This window comes from Aedes albopictus, chromosome 2 (genome assembly GCF_035046485.1).
Source record: "Aedes albopictus strain Foshan chromosome 2, AalbF5, whole genome shotgun sequence".
Taxonomy (NCBI): domain Eukaryota; kingdom Metazoa; phylum Arthropoda; class Insecta; order Diptera; family Culicidae; genus Aedes; species Aedes albopictus.
Genome location: NC_085137.1, coordinates 39859165 through 39879475, shown reverse-complemented (window position 1 = coordinate 39879475; position 20311 = coordinate 39859165). Strand labels below are relative to the sequence as shown.

At 37.3% G+C, this 20311-nt stretch overlaps 3 protein-coding genes across 3 annotated transcripts in view; 1 reads left to right on the top strand and 2 right to left on the bottom strand.

Annotated features, from left to right (window-relative positions):
• LOC115253671 (zinc finger protein Xfin) overlaps positions 1–3458 on the bottom strand; it is a 33704-nt gene extending 30246 nt beyond the window's left edge. The window contains exon 1 of the mRNA XM_029871134.2: positions 19–3458. The gene's annotated coding sequence lies outside the window, so the exon portion shown is untranslated. The remainder of the gene's footprint in view (positions 1–18) is intronic.
• The window catches only part of LOC109622949 (hypermethylated in cancer 2 protein-like), a 301534-nt gene that overhangs the window by 81120 nt on the left and 200103 nt on the right, over positions 1–20311 (top strand). The window lies entirely within an intron of this gene.
• Positions 8884–14731, bottom strand: LOC109621817 (zinc finger protein 82 homolog). The gene is made up of 9 exons (XM_029871133.2): positions 11875–14731; positions 11549–11803; positions 11004–11359; positions 10748–10939; positions 10279–10497; positions 9918–10217; positions 9682–9861; positions 9417–9614; positions 8884–9306 (listed from the first exon to the last, which is right to left on the bottom strand). Exons 1-9 carry the CDS (start codon positions 12010–12012, stop codon positions 9150–9152), a joined length of 1995 nt encoding a protein of 664 aa, XP_029726993.1. The 5' UTR covers positions 12013–14731; the 3' UTR covers positions 8884–9149.

Below are 20311 nucleotides of genomic sequence, written 5' to 3'. Positions count from 1 at the left end.
AAAGAATTAGTAAGTTACCTTTCGATTTCAACAATCCAATTTTATCATAGCCAAAGCTCAATTATTCTCGACCCTCAATGTTGATCGTGGTTACGCTATGATTTGGCTGTTGGTGAGATGGACCGTGATCGGTCTTAGCCGGCCGTCTGAAGAACAACAAACAAACATTTTTTGTTTGTATAGGTACGCGTTTACGTTTTTATATATGTGCGAATGAACTTTCATATGAACCGCATTTATGTCGGCTCACCATCAGAATCAGCCCGAGTATGAACGCCGTCGAGAGGGTCGAGAGCCGAAACAGTGAGTGAGAGATAATTTATTTCGAATATATGATTCACGTTGAAGCTCTTCACTTGCTTCACTTTCATGAGATATTCCTACAGTAGAGGTTCCATCGTGGCAAACTATAATTATAGATATAGGGGAAATTACGTATTTTCGGCAGTTTTGTTCTCTTCGTCATGAAGGGTTTTTTTAAAAACCTATTGCACTTGGACTTGGCTTCTATTCAGTTTTAAGCACGCTTCTCAGATTGAAATAGAACACCACTGTACGCTATAAGATTTCAACTAGAACTGACTCGTCTTTGCTTTATTCGCCTTTTTATCACAGCCACCTCATACACAGCCAAAAACATCTCGTTTCCGTTAAACGGAATCAGTCGAGCTTTTCGCTCGCACTCTAAAGACATAGATGATACAGTTCTTCCCCTTTGAAAATAATTTTATTAACAATCTTGCAATTTCAGAGATAACACTTAAAATCTAGTTCCTGTCGCGCTTGTCTTTTATTAGAGTACGGCGGCGGTCGTACGCCCGCAAGGCATACAACCGCAGTGACACTCGCAAGGCAAAACAAAAGAAATTATGTTCCCGCCTAAAACAAAAGCCCGTGGGTTTCGCGAAGTGACAGATGTTTTTGAATGTAATTGTGGCAAGATCCCCAGGAACATAAGTAGCTGAACAACAGTTTCTTTAGCTGGAGTTTGCTTAAGAGTGGTTTTTACACTCTTATACAGCAAAAATGTTAGTTGGGGAGTGGCTCAGTGAAATGAGTGTGCTTGCTGTCAAACCCCATATAATGAAATAAAATAGTTTATGAAATCTGGTGAGGCTGTTATGATTAGTAACTGTCGCGCTTATAGCATAAGCCAGAGGCAGATAATAGCCATATTCTGATTTTTCTTGAGAGGCATAATATAATTTTCAACGAGAATTGAAACGCAATTTTAAAAACATTTTTTAGCTCAAGTATACAAAATGTTTGTCACGCTTAATCAGGCCCACATTAAGGATTGTGGGGGCCCGGGGCCCAAGCGAATGTGGAGGCCCCTCGGAGAGATGACCAAAAATGTTTTTCCTTATTTTTGAAGAGTACACTGCCCCCACTCGCATAACAGTCCCATTTGACTTTTCATCACTTTTGAGTTAACGTTATGAATAGTCATCATTGTTTATGTACTTCCAAAAACACCAATAAAAATTACGAATTTTTATGTCAATGTGTGAAAAAAATACCAAGTTATGAGCGTCCCATATCAAAAGTACCCGCATAACAGTCCCATCATGGATTTTTGTGTTACGTAACACAAAACTGAACAACTTTGTAGTGATTGTAACATTTTTTACAGTTATATATTCATGTGCAAAGCAATCTGTGAAAGTTTCGAGATGATGGAAATATTTTTAAAATTTTGGCGAATTTTCAAAATTTTATATGGAAACAAGTTTTCAAACTTCAAATGCCGTTTTCTCAATTCCTACTTTTTGCAAATGGGACTGTTATGCGAGTGGGGGCTGTACAGTCATTGCACAATTATGGGTCACACATAATTATTAGTCACTTGCCACTTTAATAGATAAATACTAATTAATTGCAAGCTTTTGTTAGCCATTATCATTTTTCGTTCATAAGTTGATTTGTTTTGTGCCGCTATACGTATGGAACACGGGCTTATACGTCAAAACATACATATTTTAAATATTTTTTTTTTGTTCAGCGCAAAACCATCTGTCAAAGTAACGCTTCGATTGTGAATATCGGAAAGTGCGTGCGCTGCTTTCGTGAGCTCTGTAAAAGCGAGCTTTAGTGATTATCAAGTGCGAAATGGTATCGTCACCAGAACAAACGTATAATTTACGTTCTAAATGTAGAAATTCATGTGACTACAGCTAATTTACGCTTATTTCAGGCAAAATTTATGTGACTCATTATTGTGCCAAGGAACACCGAAAATCACACAATTATAGGTCACTTTTTGTGCAGCATAGAGTTCTGCGTACATGGGCATTGCATACTTTTAGGCGTTTATCGGTGGTTGTGTGGGAAAATTTGTTCCAATTTTGAAAAATTGATTCCAAATCGTGAAAACACACTTCGTTAAAAGGTTTGAGACCAGTTTTAGATTCTACTATAGTTGATCTATCTAGAATAAGTGATCATTCATTGAAAAAAATAGACAAAACATTATTGTTGAGCCGATTCCTCTTGAGTGACCCATAATAGGCAACAAATTGACCCATAATTGTTACACAGCCAATTTTGACCCATTTGTGGTTTTTATTATTCACCAGCATTTTGGTAATTTTCACCGCCTAAAGTGAATTTTACAAGAAGGTTTTTATATAAAACAATGAAAAGGAGTTTCAATGAAGAGAATATAAAATAAAAATCATGAAAGTGTTATTTTTGTATGAAAAATTATTCATAGTATGAAATGATTGTTCCTTGAGTGACCCATAATTGTGCAATGAGTGTACTTGAGGAATATGAAAAATAAAGCTAATGTTAGCAACCAAAAAAGGTTTTTGTGGGGGCCCGGGACTTTCACATAACAAAGGTTGCTATTAACATTCCTTCCCTCTTCCAACCTGACTGCAAGGACGTGGCCGGCGACGTTATTGTACCGTTAAAGTGTAAGTGTTCGCAGTTCAGTGTGGAGTGTTTTTGAGATTTTGTATGAATTGGAACCGTGTATTGTATAAAAAGTGTAGGAAGTGTTCGTATATGTTGTGTAGTTTTCTCCGTTAGCTAGATGTCTGCCTGACCGTAGTTGAACAGTCTACCATACTACGCCACCAAAACCCACCACCAGAGGAACAAGCAAATCCTGTTGGTAGCCTGGAAGGAATGGACGAAGAAACAAAGATGGACGGGCTAACGGACACGATGATGAGAGAGGGACACGACTGATCTAGGTCGCTGGCCGAGTATAAAGAACAGTGACCCATTTGTACTCCATGATTCTTGAAAGACTGCCAAACGAACCGCCAACTTAAGAGGTTGTAGTGAACAATCGTGCGGAAGGTTGTGCCCGCATTGAAAGAGTTAAAGATATAGACGGAAAAGCAAGTGAACCGTAGAAAGACAGCAGGTAATTGGTTCTTCCTCCAGCAAACCTATATGATCCTAACACGTTTACCCGGATCCATAGAACCCCGCTATTTTTGGTTAGAATTTCGGTTCTGGCTGCTGAAGGATACCCCCCCCCCCCCAACCTATGTTGAGGCAGTTCCGGCAAATCGTTATCGTCGTAACCGAGTCCGTCAACATACTCGGCAGCCCGAGACTACAAGGGCCTTTGAAAGTCGCCATCGCAACCCCGAAGGACGCCGAAGCGCAACGTTTGGAAGGCCGCCATCGTAGAAGATCTGGTGGAAGCTGGTGGTAAAAGGTGGAAGATAGAAGGGGCCCCGATAGGAAAAGGAAAGATCAGGTTAGAGTAGATATAAGAATGTGGGAAAGGGGAAAGTGTAAGAAGAAGAAGAGACCGGAAAAGTCCGGGAATAAATGTGTAAAATGTGAAGTGTTGTGAGTTTTTTTGTACGACAGTGCGAATATTCCCTGCCCGCGAATAACTGGTCGAGAAGCATGCCGACCCTGAGGTGTTGTTTCAGGGAGTCTCAGGAAGGCTCCCCTCTTGAGCTAGTCGGCAGTTACAAAAGAGAGCCTCTGAAGCGTGCACAGTGAGAATGTTGACCACTCCCAGTCAATTATTCAGTTGATTTATTGTGCAACTGTCATTGGATCGGGTCAATCACGGAGTAGCAACCATAGATATGTGCAGTCAGTCAGTCTAAGCTAAGCTAAGCTAAGCTTAAATGTTAACAAAACAAAAACTGATAACAAAAAAAATGTACAGGAATATCTAATTGAAAACTAAATGAGTTCTGATTAATCACAAATTAATATCTCATTTTGTTATCAATCTTTTTCGACTTGATATCATACACAGTTCTCATGGAGTTATCAATGTCATAGGGTAACAACTAAAATTTAATAACAAATTTAGTATTCATTTTGATATTTTGCTAAAAAAAATCGCCGCCATCAATGGCGAATATTTTCGATTTCATCTTACTATATTTCCACTGTTAGGTAGATAAAAACTTGTTGAAAAGAGATGAACCTGCCTAGGGCTGAAAATCTCTATAATAAAGAAATAATAATAATAACTTGTTGAAACGTTCAGAAATCAGGCCAAACATGTCTAAAGGTCCTATCTGCAGAAGAGAGGTTCTCTTTGGTTTCCCTCTCTTTCGTTAATATCTCAGCTGTTTATTTGTATTATAATTGTCTCCTTGCATTGAACGATGGTCAAAACAATCGTCTTTTGATTTGTACTGCAAAAATAGTTGAAAAGTATTATATCACATTGCAATAATTGAAAGAGAAAGTGATCAAAGAGAGCCTCTCAAATGCAGATTGGACCTATTGAAATGTTTGGCCTAAAATGTGAAATAAGGATATAACAGTTTTTAAAAGACTTTCAGCGTTGCTACCGCTAAGATAATATATGGTAAGTGGGGGCAGGATGGGTCACCTAAGAAATGGATCCCTATAACATTCTGAATATAAATAGCATTTCTCTGTTTTCTATCACGACTTCGAGATACACTAGTCAGCTATGATATAAGGGTATAGAAAGGTCATACAGTTTGATACCTGCTTCTTGACAAACAATTGTCAAAACATGACCCATCTTGCCCCACCTCATTTCTACGGGGGCAAGATGGGTCAGCTATCAGAAATTCGATTTTTCTCCAACAAAAAATACTAGATCTTCTATTTTTTCTCTATACATCTAAGCTTCACATACGTACAGATTACACGAAAGAAGTGTTGAAACATATCGGTAGATTATTCTCAGAAATAGAATATTTTTATTCAGGTAGCCATGAAAAACTTTGAAAACTTATATTTTTTGTAGAAAAATATTAAAAATATGTTCACAAATTTTCAGCGCTCTAGTCGCTTCGATAATGTAGGTCACATAATAGCCTTTCTGTGGAGCGGACCTGGTGTGATGGTTAGAACACTTGACTGTCACGCCGAGGACCTGGGATCGAATCCCACTCCCGACAAACTCGCAAAATGTGAGTTCTTCCTTCGGAAGGGAAGTAAAGCGTGGGTCCCGAGATGAACTAGCCAAGGGCTAAAAATCTCGTTAATACAGATAAGAAAAAAAATAGCCTTTCTATGAAATGTTTTTAAAACATTTTTAAAAACTATGCAAACATACCGAAAAATTAGGGTGACCCATCTTGCCCCGTCTACACATTATACGTAGTTATATGGAATGTATAGCATAAGGAGTATAACGAAAAAATATTTTATTTTTTTTTCTGCGTAAGGAACGTGAAGAATTTTAAAAACAATATATCACTTTTTTGTGTATCCACGTCGTTCATCTGGGAAAATTATAGAAAGATTCAAAAAATAAATAGTACGTTTGAAAACGGTACTGACCCATCTTGCCCCCTGACCCATCTTGCCCCCACATACCATATTGTTTCATGTGCATTTAATCACTCATTTATGTCAAAGTGTGAGAAACTTTGGAGCACTGTGAAACTCGTCGTTATGTTCATACGAAAGTACGAATGGTGCAGTTTTAAAATATTAAACTGGAAATAATCACTCAGTAGTTCAAATTTCAAAAATATATAATAAACCGTATTTGCAACTGCTCCGAAATAAAAGATTCAATGGTTGAAAATTGGCATTCAGAATGTTGGTATCCTTTTAAAACACAGATTACTCTCTACGACGATAAAATAAATTTTATGTTGGTTGGTACCGTTGATGGCATAAATGTCCCAAATAGAGGATAACGTGCCTCTGGAGCCGGCTTCCTGATACCTGACTACTGATGTAATATTAGATGAATCAATAAAAGTGAACAATAAATTATTTAGATTTTAGCTAGGAAACATGATAGATATGAACTTGACAATATTCAATACCGAACGCAAACACACGAATAATGTAAAAAAAGGGAAATGAGTATTTTATAATAGTAGAAAACTACGACACATGAATGCTAATTCAATGTTAGCTTAAAATATAGCTTTTAAATATTGATTCCATTCTTATGAAAAAGTTTGTACCTAAAAAAAAAAAATGTTTCAAACGACCATTATTTTGTAAAAAAAATAAAATGGTTTTGAAAGTACTGAAAATACCCTGAAATCTGTGTCCGTTAGCATGTCATGTTGCGATACGATCATGATTTCGTATACAAGTTTAAAATGTGGAATTTAACTGAATTTCATCTATAACTTGTTTTTATTACTATTTATTAGTTATAACTACCAAATTTTAATTCATTTCATGTCCGCAGATTTGGAAAATTTGTAAAAAAGGTGCGCAGAAATAGGAAATTTCTTTTTTGCAACTCGGCACTATAAATTCTTGTTTTACACTTACCGTTTTGGCACCGAAACGGCCTACTTTTTTGCACTATATCAAACAGTTGCATTATGGTGCAGCTCATTTCGGTTGCATTATGAACCATAATGCAATTGTTTGATCAACAATCTGAGTTTCCACCTTGGTTGCCACCGTTTCCACGGTTAGAGCTTGCAAAACTGTGACGGTTATAGTTGGTTATAGCACAGCTTGCTTGATCCAAACTTCAGGTCTAGTAGGTATGTTAGTGCACGTGGTCGGTCTCATTGAACTACCGCGAACTGACGGAAATGATCATATTCTAGTAAATAATTTTGGTCATTGCAAAAAATGTCGTTGCAAAACTCGATTTTTACAGCACTCTTCGTATTTATCCAACTCGGCAAGCCTCGTTGGATAAATGTACGACTCGTGCTGTAAAAATCATCATTTTGCAACTCGTTGTATGAATAACTATAATTTTACATAAAAAAAAAACAATATTTTGTATAAACATTAAGGCTTTCAAAAATTCAGACAAATCGGTTCGAACTTCAATTTATTACAGCTCAATGAAATTGAAAAGGTCTTAGGTGCGCAGAATATGGGCCCTCTACGGTAAAATTAATGCTAAAAACCATGTTAAACATATTTAGGATTTTTGAAATCTATTCTTGTTATCATTGAGTTTTTGATATGATAACAAAATGATATCTCAACTTGATATTCAATTTTAAAAATTCGAAACGAAAACTCGTTTTGATTTAATTTTGTTATCAATAACAAAATTGGTTATCAATTTGTTATAGATTTGTTATCATTCCCAACTCGGGAGTGCAGTCCCAGACTGCACCCTCGAGCGATCGCGCAGTTGTATTTTGTACAACACGTTGAAAAATTCTCGCTTTTTGTACTCAGCATTAGCGTGGTGCTGACGGTGGTGGCCAATTACGCGCGAATTACGGAAGGTTAAGAGAATTGCCTCCTTCCCGTCCGTTATCAAAGTACAGAGATTTGGGGCTAATCTCTGACTTTAAGACAAGATCGATGCAATCCTCCAACGGCCGAGAACTGTTCTGGCCACGACCTTGCTAGAGCTGAGAGATAGAAATGAAAGATTGGTTGGGCTCCTAAGAAAGGTAGTAGTGATGTCCACGTCCTCTCCGGCCTAGGTGTCATAATTTGGGCATTGTTAGTGGAGGGGTTAAGTCCAAAGGATATATAGTATATACGTTTGGTCAATGTTTAGGCACCACAACGACGTAAAGGAACAGTCTCACCTAATTATACGAATTCCAGTACTCGAGAAAAAATTGTTGATTTCGATTCCGGAAATCCAGCAGCAATATCACCAAAAACTACATGCGAATCACGCGAAAATGAAGACGAATTCCGGCACCCCGATGGGAATAAGACAAACTCTTATAGCAATCGCGAATTATCCGGAGATCAATTTACAAGCACTTTCCGAGGCAAAATTTGCAAAACCCAGGTATAACTTCAGTTGCATAGGTATAAGAAAACATTGGAAGAGAATTTCGAAGCTATCATAATGAAAATAGACACTATAGCAATATATGTGACGCTTGCGGAGAAGAGGTAACCGTTATACATATCCTCGCTAACTGTCGTAAGTACGAAACAGAAAGGATAGAAGCTCAGCTGGACGCGGACATCAGCAACATTCTCAGCAACGATGAAGCAAACGAGGAAAAATTAATTACCTTTTTGAAAAAATGTCAGTTGTTAGATAGAATTTAAGCTAAACTTTAAGTTTGTTTTTGCAGAGGCGAATGACTCAAGTTAAAACCTCTTTAATAAATAATAATAATAATAATAATAACTTAAATGGTAAAGTGTCTTAAATATATAGTAATAATAATAATAATGAAAATAGAGACTAGTCAAAAATCACTAGGCAAAAGCAATGCCAGCGCGGCGAGTGGTCAATCGACCTCCTATCGAATATTCGAATCAATCGTTTGAAAACATGATCGATGAGAAGTGAGCAGAGTGGGACGTCTGTTTCTCTGTGGTTCAACGTTTCATAATGAGAAAAATTAAAACGTCCCTCATCAAATGCGTTCTTTTTAGTTCAAAATAAATATGATTTTTTTTTTCGTACAAGTATTCTGCCGTTCTACGCCCAATTGTCCCATGTTATATGGGAATCCCATATAACATGGGACAATTATGCGTAGAACGGCAGTATTGGTTTTAAAATAAATATTTGGTTTATTCGAATAAATTAAGAGTAGACCTAGCATTATTGAATTGCGGAACGATCCATGAATCCATCTTGACAATCATTAGATTGATGCTAGCTGCCAGCTATGTTTAAAATGCTTTCGCCAGCACCAGTCCCAAGGGTCGAGCATAGATTTACTAGTCGCTTTTGGTTTTATCCTACCTTATTATTGGCTCAGTTTGCATGTACTCCACTGTCGTCGGAAGATTGATTTGCAGTCTTCTTATCTTCACCGAAGTACACCAAAACCAGATGAACTAGGAAACTCTGAGGCACCGTTTGAATCATCATCTATTAGCAATGGTTCTTCCTTTATCACAATGTCCAATTGTTCAGTGGCACGTTCTGCAGCACTGTGAGTCATCATATGTTCCGACAAAGATGATCTGAAATTAAGGTGAGAAAGGGTTAGTTTCCAAATTGACGACAACAGCACGAGTGTTGCGTTTATGACAGGAGGGGTAGTTAAAGGTCATCCTCCATTCCATTTACTTACCGTTCTTTGAACAGTTTGCTGCAAACGGAACACTCGTGTAACTCTGATCCATGTTCTTTCCGAATGTGCAGCTGCATCACTTTCCGGTTTTTATACACTTTATGGCATATTGCACACTCGAAGCGATTTACGCTAGCAGGAATTATGAAACCATCACCCAGATCTTTATGGGCTCTCATGTGTGACGTTAGATGTTGACTGAAGTGGAAGAAAATAATATCGATTATGTACGGTGGTTTTCTACTATAACACGTCTTATCCGTACTGTCTGTAGAATGATTTGCTGCAAAGGGTGCAGCCGAAGATTTTTTCCCTATGCACTACCATGTGCTGCGACAATTGGGTAGTGGTTGGGAAGACTCTATCACATGCTTCACATTTCAACGGTTGAAAACTGCCATCCTCTTGTTTGTGCTTTAAAAGCATATGCTTCGTCAAACGTATTCTATAAGAAAAAAAGTTTTTATCGACTTTTTTCGGATTTTGTTTGCAGAGACATACTGAGTTACAAATTTAACGCTGCACAAGCTGCACTGAAGCTTTTCTTTATGGACATATTTGAAGTGTAAGAACAGAGAATTCTGAGATTTGAATTCCTTGTTGCATTCGGTGCATTTGGCCGATTCCTGGTTGATTTGATCCGAATCAGAATTAGCAGCTTTGTCGACTTCACCGCTTGTACCCTCCAAATTTATATCGTTGTTGGCTGATTCCTCCTTTCTCATCCGATGCAGTACGTTGTAATCCTCCGTGTTATCACGATGTCGTGCGTGCCTCTGCATATGTGCGTTGTAGTGGAATCTGCAATGGGAATGCAATCAACATCATGCTGTACAAGAAAACGGCCTTTTTTTTATCTCACCGCAAAGCAAATTTACAGCCACAAATGTTACACTCAAATTGTTTTGGCCCGTGAACACACATTTGATGATTCGCTAAATGCCTTTTCTGTTTGAACATCTTTTGACATATGTTGCACTTGAATGATCTGACTGCATTGATTGTTGTTTCAGCAGCTGATCTTACTTCACGGCGTTCTGCTGAAGATTGATGCGTTTGCCTATGACGTTCCATAACATTCCTGAAAAAAAAAAACAGAACATATTTCAAGAATAGGCAACACATATAATAGACAAGGAAATAAATAAAAAAAGAGTCTAAAATAGACAAGATTTTTAAAGGAAACCAAAAACGCTTGTACCAATACCAATACCAATGTAACAGTATGATAAGTATAAAAACAGAATAAAAATAAAAAGTAGAAAACATGTAAGATCTGAATATGGGCATTAGATCTGACGGGAATGCCTCACACAAAAATAAAGACTTACCGAATTGCAAATGGCTTATCGCAAACAGGACATGAATATCTCTTGGGACCATGAATCACTCGTTCATGGTTCCGGATTTTTTTCCTGTCCGGAAATACCTTTTCACATATATCACACTGAAATTGCTGCTTATCAGATTTCATTTCATTGGCCAAATGCTGTTTGGATTTCAAATGCCTTTTCAAATCTCCACTGAAATACAAACGAAAATTATAGAAATTTCAATAGAAATATTCCTGCAACTGCCAATACATACGGCAACGAAGATTGAAACCCGCAAAGCTGACACGCGTGATTCTTTGGCTCATGTACAGCTCTTTTGTGACACTTCAGTGACACTTTGGATGGATAAACTTTATGGCAAATATCGCAGGTATGATCTGAATTATTCGTATTCTGATTAATGTCAGCGTCTTCGCGATCTTCATTGGCCATCGCAGTTGCTTGAATGTCATGACCATCATTTGCATGAGTTTCAATTTTTACATTCTCTACGGAAATACTGTCGCCAATGTCGATTGAATACGAGGTTCCAGCGTTTTCGTCTCTGACTGTCGTGTGGTGAAATGATTCCAGGTCAAAGGCTGAATTTTCCAAAGACACTGAAGCTTCCTGCAATTTAGATAACTTAAGGTTAATTACTTATCAGCGGCGACGTTTCGGTCCGACTATCAGGTTTTCCTTAGGGCGCGATAACTAATCAACAAGTTGAATGTTTAGGGCAAGATTGAAAACTCTCATGTTGGAAAGGGTCGGCTCAAGGTTTATAAACCAAAAAAAAATAACAATTTCTTATCTTACCGTTGATTCGTTGGTTTCTTCTTTTATCTTGATCGCGGCGAAAGCATCCTCGTCGCGCTCAGTTCGCATTTCCCATGAAGGTCCCATCTCTGAAGAAGCGACAATCCGACTTCCTGTTTCGTAAGCATTACCATCATACTGATTCTTCAGCACATGCTGAACTTCACTGCAGCGCATTTTGAAGCGATGGAACTCCGTGACTTGTAATCGACACATCACGCAGACCGCTTTACTCAGGCGATCATCGATAGATATCTACAACACAGAACATGAAACATTAGTATAATAATAATACAAAAATCAGGTAGGCAAATTTGCCTACTTACCGTTATTGAAAGAAGATCCGATATCCATTGGTTTAGACCTTCGACATTGAACACGTCTCCAAGATTCTCATCGGACATACACAATCGACAGATTTGATCAACATTTACCGGATCGCATTTGATCACCGATGCAGCCATGATTCTATGTCTAATTTAAAAACCGATGGGCTGATAAATTGTTATGAAAGATTTTTATCACTGGGAGATTTTTTAAACATTCAAATTAAGGAACTCTCTGTTTTAAATTCAACGAAAAGTCTTGTATACGTCCATTAACATTTGTTGGTAAACAAATCTTTCCACTTTCACTTTTTAGTTCACTCACTAATGATACGCGATTAGCATGCAGCTCACTGCATCTTCACGTTTCTTAAATCTCGCTCGCTATTCACCTTACCTGAATTCTACAGATGAGCGATTCCAAGCAACAGCATCAAAATTAAGGAAAATTTTTAATTCATGATTTTCTATTGAACTGAAACTTTGCACAGTTTTTCAGTTCCATCTAAATCGCCATTTTTCGATATCAAATTTTTATTTAGAGCCACGACTAACTTTTCAAAAGGGTGTATGTGAAAATGGTTCAAAAATATTCAAAAATATGCACAGCAAAAACGGATTGTTCGATTGTTATGAATTTTTCAGCAAAGTTAGATAGCTAAATGGTGATTTCTAAGAAAATATACACTGTGAAAAAAAATCTATTTTATCATTGAAAAACATCATTTTTGTCACAAAAACTCAAATATCTCAAAACCCTATCTTTTTACCAACTTGAATTTTTTAGGGAAAACGGTCCATTGTATTAGCAATCTACCATAAAAATTTGGTGATGGTAAACTAATAAACAAAAAAGTTATAACATTTCAAAAATTTCACAATTTTTACATTTAGTAAAAAAAATTTTTCTGTGTAAATTATTTCGGCCGGGAATCGCGATTTGATGCTGATTTTATTGTTCAGCAAAGTTAGATAACTAAATGGCGATTCCTAAGAAAATATACACTGTGAAAAAAATCTTTTTTAACATTAAAAAATATCATTTTTGTCACAAAAACTCAAATATCTCAAAACCCTATCTTTTTACCAACGTAATTTTTTAGAGAAAACGGTCCATTGTATTAGCAATCTACCATGAAAATAAACAAAAAAGTTATGACAATTCAAACATTTCACAATTTTCACATTTAGTAATAATTTTTTTTAGTGTAAATTATTTCGGCCGGAAATTGAAGTTTGATGCTGATTTTATTGTTAATGGCCTTGCGTGAGTAAAACAAGTTGTTTTTATTATATATTATATATACATATAATATAATATACTATGTACCGTAATGTTCCGATTTTATCACGCCCTCCGCGCATTAGTCGTTTATTCATTAATTTGCTGTTACATTTGAGGACAAGTGTTTTCCCTCTTCTTCAAGATGAATGTTGAAAGCGTGTTTTGCAACGTTAAAAATATTGAAATGGGTATAGATGTTGAAGAATATTACAGGGCATTTTTGAAAAGGGGCGTAATTAAATTGTTTAAACAGATGTCGCTGATGGCAATTTCTCAGTTGTTGTCGTTTTCGAACTTCCTGCGCCCTGCTTTACCGATGATATACAGATGGCTCGTTTGTCAAATTCTAGACGGCAGGACGTGCAAATGCGTAATTTTGTACACAATGTGGACATTTGGGCATAACCAGTCTCTTTCAGTTTATCTATGGTGCTTTCGGTGAGATTTCGTAACTCTTTTGAACATTTTTTTTCATCAAACGGTCTACAAGAGAGCGTTGAGTTGAAGACCTTTGAGAAAGCGACTGTTCATCTTGTTCGTTAGATTATAATAAACAAAATCACTTATTAATTTTAACTTACTTGTTTGGTGTTGGTGGCTGAAGAAAAAAAAATACTATACAATTTTTAATATTCATAGCGGTAGTATTTTTTTGTTTTTTTCGTGAGCATTGTCAGGTATGTATACAGACAAACAAACGTAACACTGGCGAAATTTTCATTGACCACGCCTTCAACGATCATTTTGAATCTTGGTTGTGGCTTTCATAACAAGAAGAGCGCCCATCGTTTTTCTTTGCGTTTGACGTTTCACACTAGCGCCTTCTGATGACGATATTGCACAACGCAGTGTTTCGTGAAACATTTCCACCAGGTGGTGATAGTGTGAACTGGGCGATGAATTTTCACTAAAATTGTTCTAGGCGTTTCGTCTGTTTGTCTGTGGTATGTACCTCTTATGCATTTGTTGTTGTTGAAGTTACTCGCATTCTTCCGATCATAAAGTCTGTTCTCTACACACTTAATTTTGATTACCGAGTTCGGTAATTTTTTGACGAGATTAAAACTGCTGAGCACCGAACTCGTTCAGCAAAAATGCATTGTTTACCTTTTCCATACGATTTTGACAGTTGTTTTACTGAGCCTCAGTAAAATCGATTACCGAAACTACCGAGATCGTACTGCTGTTATAATCTCGTCAAAAAAGTACCGAACAGGCAATTCAGAAATAAGTGTGTAAGAGGGATTTTTTTTGCGGATAAACTAGACGTATACGCGTATAAAAAACTTTTATTATACAGCTTTTGTCTTAAAAATAAATTCAATTCCATTTTTCTTATAATCAACAGCTTTTCAACACTATCAAGGGATTTTTTCACCAGTCACGTACAATAAAAAGTATGACAATCTCAATATTTTTGATCACAACACTGGATCGCGTCTAAGTTTCAAATAGATACTATAGTAATTACGAATAATCAAACTAAAGTATCATGAAAACAACTTGTTTAATTCAGGCGGTAGCCTTTACAATAAAATCAGCATCAAAATATAATTCTCGAAATAATTTATACAGAAAAAAAAATTTTTTTGTTACTAAATGTAAAAATTGTGAAATGTTTGAAATGTCATAACTTTTTTGTTTATCAGTTTACCATCACCAAAATTTTATGGTAGATAGCTGATATAATAAGCCATTTCCCCTAAAAAATTGAAGTTGGTAAAAAGATAGGGTTTTGAGATATTTGAGTTTTTGTGACAAATATCATATTTTTTCAAAGTAGAAAAAGAAATTTTTTACAGTGTATATTTTCTAAGGAATCATCATTTAGTTATCTAACTTTGCTGAAAAATTTATAACAATCGAACAATCCGTTTTTGCTGTACAGCTTTTAGAATATTTTAGAACTATTTTCGCATACACCCTTTTGAAAAGTTAGTCGTGAGTGAATATGAAGGTTTAATATCAAAAAATGGCGATTTATATGAAATTGAAAAACTGTGCAAAGTTTCAGATATTTTTGAAATGGTCGCTCAGGATCGACTGACATGACTCCGTGGAATTCCTCAGATGGTCTCCAGGACTGAAATGGACGTTTGTGCTATATTTGATGCTAGAAATCTATCAGTTGCTAATGATGAGATTTACTTTGTACTTATAATTTGAATGGTAAATATTAATAATAGGGTCCTGTACCATTTGGGTAAGTGTACCTATTTTGGGCACTCGCTGCTATAACTAATTAAATTTCAAACCGATTGATTTGAATTTTTGTATAGAGTTAGGCACGTACAGTATCTAAATCTGTACAAAAATTCAAATCAATCGGTTTGAAATTGACTTAGTTATAGCGGCAAGTGCCCAAAATAGGTACACCTGCCCAAATGGTACAAGACCCTAATTCTGTCAGAAATTGACAAAGTTTAGAGCCTAAGTAACCAATAAACCAAATATTAGCATCGAGAGACCAGTTCGGGAAATTCAGGGCTGACCTACGGCTTTGTAGCTCTATATCAACTCTAAATTCTAAAGCTTGAGTCATTTAATATCTGGACGCAAAAAACGGATCTGTCTCAGAAATATGTTATTGAAATAAAAAATATGTTGTGGGGTGCGGGCACCGGTTTTGGCCAGTCTAAGGGAAATCATTTTTATAAAAATAACCAATAATCCTATGAAAACAACCAATGTGTCAAATGAAAGGTATCAATCTATATTTTGAGGGAAAAATGCAGAAATCAAACCAATACTTGATTTTTTTTTTTTTTTTTCATAGTGATTACGGCGGTAGCACACTGTGCTTATGTTCTAACACCGCACCCTTTCCCTACGTTTGCTTCTATGAGCCTCTATTTTTGTTTCAACACACAGAAGTACGTAGGCATATCGTGGCCCAAGTCGACACTGTTTTGGCCTGCGTTGAACAAAAATAGTTTTAATAAAAGTTTCCCCTTTTTTCTTTTTGTCAATTGTTTTTTTTTTGTAGTATGGTCCATGTATTTAGTTAGGTTCTTGTCAATTTGTCAGTTATTCGAAGTAGATCTCCAAATGTAGTCAATAAGTCAATTAAGTCATTCTGATCTGTTCTATCATAGCAGCTTTAGTCTTTGCTTTATTGAAGTGTAGTTTTATTGGAAATATGCTGAATATCGTTATTAAAAAGAGACGTCTGGAACTGTGTCCTGCTAGTTGTTCCGTCATGCACATACGTCATGTCTTAATAATGCCTAGGAGATTAACGAAAACGCGTGTGTTCGGTCAGATGTCCATTGCGTAGAAAGTCAAGGAAAATAGGTTTCTTTATTGTCAGTTGTTATGTAAGCCTCGCTTGAAGCACTTCCCGTGAGAACCCTGTCATCTGTACACCAACTAATCCGTATCTTCGTACACAGCTAAATACTATACTGCCAACCGGCGAAAAGCCTATGGGTAAATATTAAAAAAAATGAATAATAATGCTGTCTAGCGCGTTGTTTTCTATCGGCCACTATTTTAGTCTAGTTCCCAACTGCAAGCTTTTTTCCAATCTTATCGTCAATTGTCTTCTAGATACCCCACGGAATTGATGAGTAGTGAGTTCAATGCAGAGACCCCCCCCCCTCACACTCCCAAATTGTGGTAGGCCCCCGCTAAACCTGCAAACCAGACCCACCCCCAGCCAAAATCTCTAGCAGATGTGGACAAACCGGTGCTCAACGTGCTCTCCCATAGTGGCAACATCAAATATGTGGACTGTACAACAATAGTAGTTTTAATGAAATGAATACTAAGAATTTAGGCCGACACTCGAAGTGACGAACTTTGCAGTGCTAGTTGAGTAAATACACGAAAGATGGGTAACAACAAATGTGCACAAACAGATGCATAACAATATGCATGTAAAAAAAGGCCGCAACTATCCATGGTGAATTTAAAATAATGACAGCGTAAATATAATGGAACAGACTCACCGAATTTAGCTCCAAAATCCCCCCTAGACGATGGTATTGTTCACTCTTTGTAGCCACGCGTTGTAGAAAATGAACCTGAAATGACAAGAAGACAGTGGGCCGCCAAACTCCACAAAATGGCGGCCCGGAAATTTTAGTATTCTGTTTATAGCATTGTTGAGCATCATAGAGAGCATAATTTATATTCAGTTTTAAATATAGTTTCATGTTACTATGCTAAGAAATAGAGAGATTCAAAAGTTTTTTTTTTCTACCTGCACCAGTGAACTTCTTGAGTGAATAGCATTCAACATCTAAAATTTAGATTCTAAATTGTTCAGTCACTAATGCGATTTTCTTATCACCCTGCCCTGTCTTAATTAGAAGCAGGGTTCGTTATTTTCGTTTCAGCGATACGAAATATGGATATTCTCACGGCGGCGGGAGAGCTTATTTTCACTATTTTGCTTGAGGAACACTTTTCCCCTCCAGCACTTCTTTCGAGAGTAGCGATTCATGATAACTGAAAATCGCTTCAACCTGCAGATAATTTCTTTTCGTTCTGTTAAATTTTCTCTCTCCCAATTTTCACGAAAATCTTTTCAAAGCAGATTAACAAAAATTGTGCCCGTGACGGGATTCGAACCTGGAACATTACTAAAAACATACGCGATACGCGCACTCTATCCACACCACCACGCCAACCATACAGAGGGTGTAGAAAATATAATGCATAAAACCAATCATCGTCGGCGTCATATGAGTCAAGGAAAGACAACATAATCGGCCGACAAAGGGCAAACGAAATTCTCGCTCCTTTGGGAGTGAGTGAAAAAATGTTTTCGCTCTGCTCTTTGTGCGGGAGATTTCTCAAGCCAGATTTTCGCTGAAAATTGGCGTGAGGGAGAATTCTATTTTCGTGAGAATGAGCGAAAATTCCGACCGCTGATTAGAAGATATAAGTAATGCAGAGACATCCCATATGCACTCTTGCATTACATAATAAGGTTGGACCCTGCTGCAATCAATGTCGTTATGCTATCCACTCCTGAGTTTATAGTTGCTATAAAAATAATTTCGAAGAAGTGAAAAAGAATAGTACGAATCAACTTGTTAATAAAACGCTGCTACTATTACTATTACTACTACTCTTACTACTACTACTAACTACTACTACCAATACTACTATCAAAAGTGCAATGAGTGATCGTTGGCTTCCCAGTCTTGTTAGTAGTTAGAGGGTTAGTATAGACTGGTAATAAGCCCTGTCGGTCCCCCCAGCACTGCGCGTAATCAACTGTTGTTAGATCATGCGACAGCGATTAAGCGTATACTGGAGGCATGACAAATCAAGCGTTTAAATTAAAGTCAATAAAGCAATGGTATGATTATTCAGATTCTATTTTAGTTTAATTTTGTAAAGAAATGCTTTAATTCAAAACCTAGTTAGGTACTTTCAAATACTATTCCATTTACTATTTCACTAATTTACGTTACTATATTTAATTTAGCTAATCTATAATTATAAAAGACTAAAATTTAAATTATTTAAACACATTTTCAGTATGACGACGCTTGATAAGCCATCGTCAAACCCATCACTCTTGGACAGGGAACATTAAAATTGCTATTTTAAGTGAATTCTGATCAAAAATAAAATACTTCATCCATTGCTAAATCTTCGTATACATGTAGATAAGGTAACAATTCACTTGTTTTTATGGTGGACACACTCCAACACTCACAATACCTTATTTGATGCTGCTTCGAAATTATAAGAATTTCACCATATGAAAAACATATTTCAATTTCAATGATATTTAGGTTATTTTGGAGCAATATGATATTTTTTGAAAAATAGAACAATGACTTGTTCCTTTACACTTATGCATTGAAAGTTTTGCATAAAAGTCAACGGTTTCGGCAAAAACAGGTGTAATCAGTGATCCACTGCTTTCTCTGGATGCGTAGCTCACCTAAACCGTTCTCGCCGGTGGCGATGAAGACGTTCTTGATGGTGCTTCATTGATCTTCTACGCTTCCACCTTCCGGGATATCCGCAGCACGGTTCTCCAGCTCCTCGACGAAGAATCTTTTCACCGCAGCGTCTTTCAGTCGATGGATCCTCCGCTATGCGCAGCCGGATCTCGTCGATTAGGAGATGATGGTCGGACGCAATGTCGGCGCTACGTTTGTTCAGCACATCAAGAAGGCTCCGTCTCCATTGTTGGTTGATGCAGATATGGTCGATTTGATTTTCCGTGACGCCATCACGGGAAACCCATGTCACTTCGTGCACTGATCGATGAGCGAAGAGCGCCATGTCGATGTTGCCACAAAACTCTGCAATTAGCTCTCCGTTCTCTCTCGCTTATTTCTTCTTGATCATGGCGTCCCATGACGTGCCCATAGTCTGAGTTGTCGGTACAAATTTCGTGTTGAAGTAGCCCTTGAGGATCTTGATAGCTTTCGGAATCTTGTCCACGACAGCATTCAGTAGGCTGTAAAAGTTGGCCAGAGTATAGCAGAATTTGACCCGACTCCAATCTGTATTCTCCAAAGTTCGGCCAACGGACTTCGCTCAGTCCTAAGATCTCAAGCTTCATACGGCATGCATCATTGTTTGTTTGTTTGTTTGTTAATGTATTTACGACACTTTACACCTGAAGGGTGCATTCGTGTCGGGGCATGCCTCATTGGCAAGTTGTGCCAATGCTCCAGTTCTTGTCCGTTGTTTCGCGCTAAAAGTCGTTGCCGTTGTATCAGTTCGCAATCTTTCATTTTCGGTTTCAGTAACGGTTTTTTTTGGGTTTCGGAAACAGTAAGTTATTGGCCTAAGGTCCCCTATCCACCGTGGTGGGGCTGCCACCTTAGGTATAGCTTCCGGTGGAGGAGCATTTCATACTCAGCCGCTGGATGCCAGAACAGACGCTGTTTGAGCCGCACCTCCTTGGTGAACAGACGCTCGGGACGTACCTCCTCAATCTAACTGAAGTCACAACAGGGGGGTCCTTAGGGAAAAAATATTCGGGAATAAGTAGGGCAGCGGCCTATTGGGCACTCTTCGCTATAACTCAGTCGATTCCAAACCAATTGACTTGAAAGTGCCTAAAATAGGACCCCTGCCGAGATGGTTCCACTTCCCTATTGAAACCTCTTCGAAGACGAACGAGAGAAGATTGAAAGGTGGAAGCAGCACTTTGATGAGCACTTGAATCACATG

Coding starts and splice junctions, on each gene's coding strand:
- LOC109621817 (XM_029871133.2), bottom strand. CDS start 12,012: ATGGCTGCATCGGTGATCAAATGCGATCCGGTAAATGTTGATCAAATC. Junction 9,862..9,917: donor AGCGTTAAATTTGTAACTCA/GTATGTCTCTGC, acceptor TTTTTCTTATAG/AATACGTTTGACGAAGCATA. Junction 9,307..9,416: donor AGCAAACTGTTCAAAGAACG/GTAAGTAAATGG, acceptor CCTTAATTTCAG/ATCATCTTTGTCGGAACATA.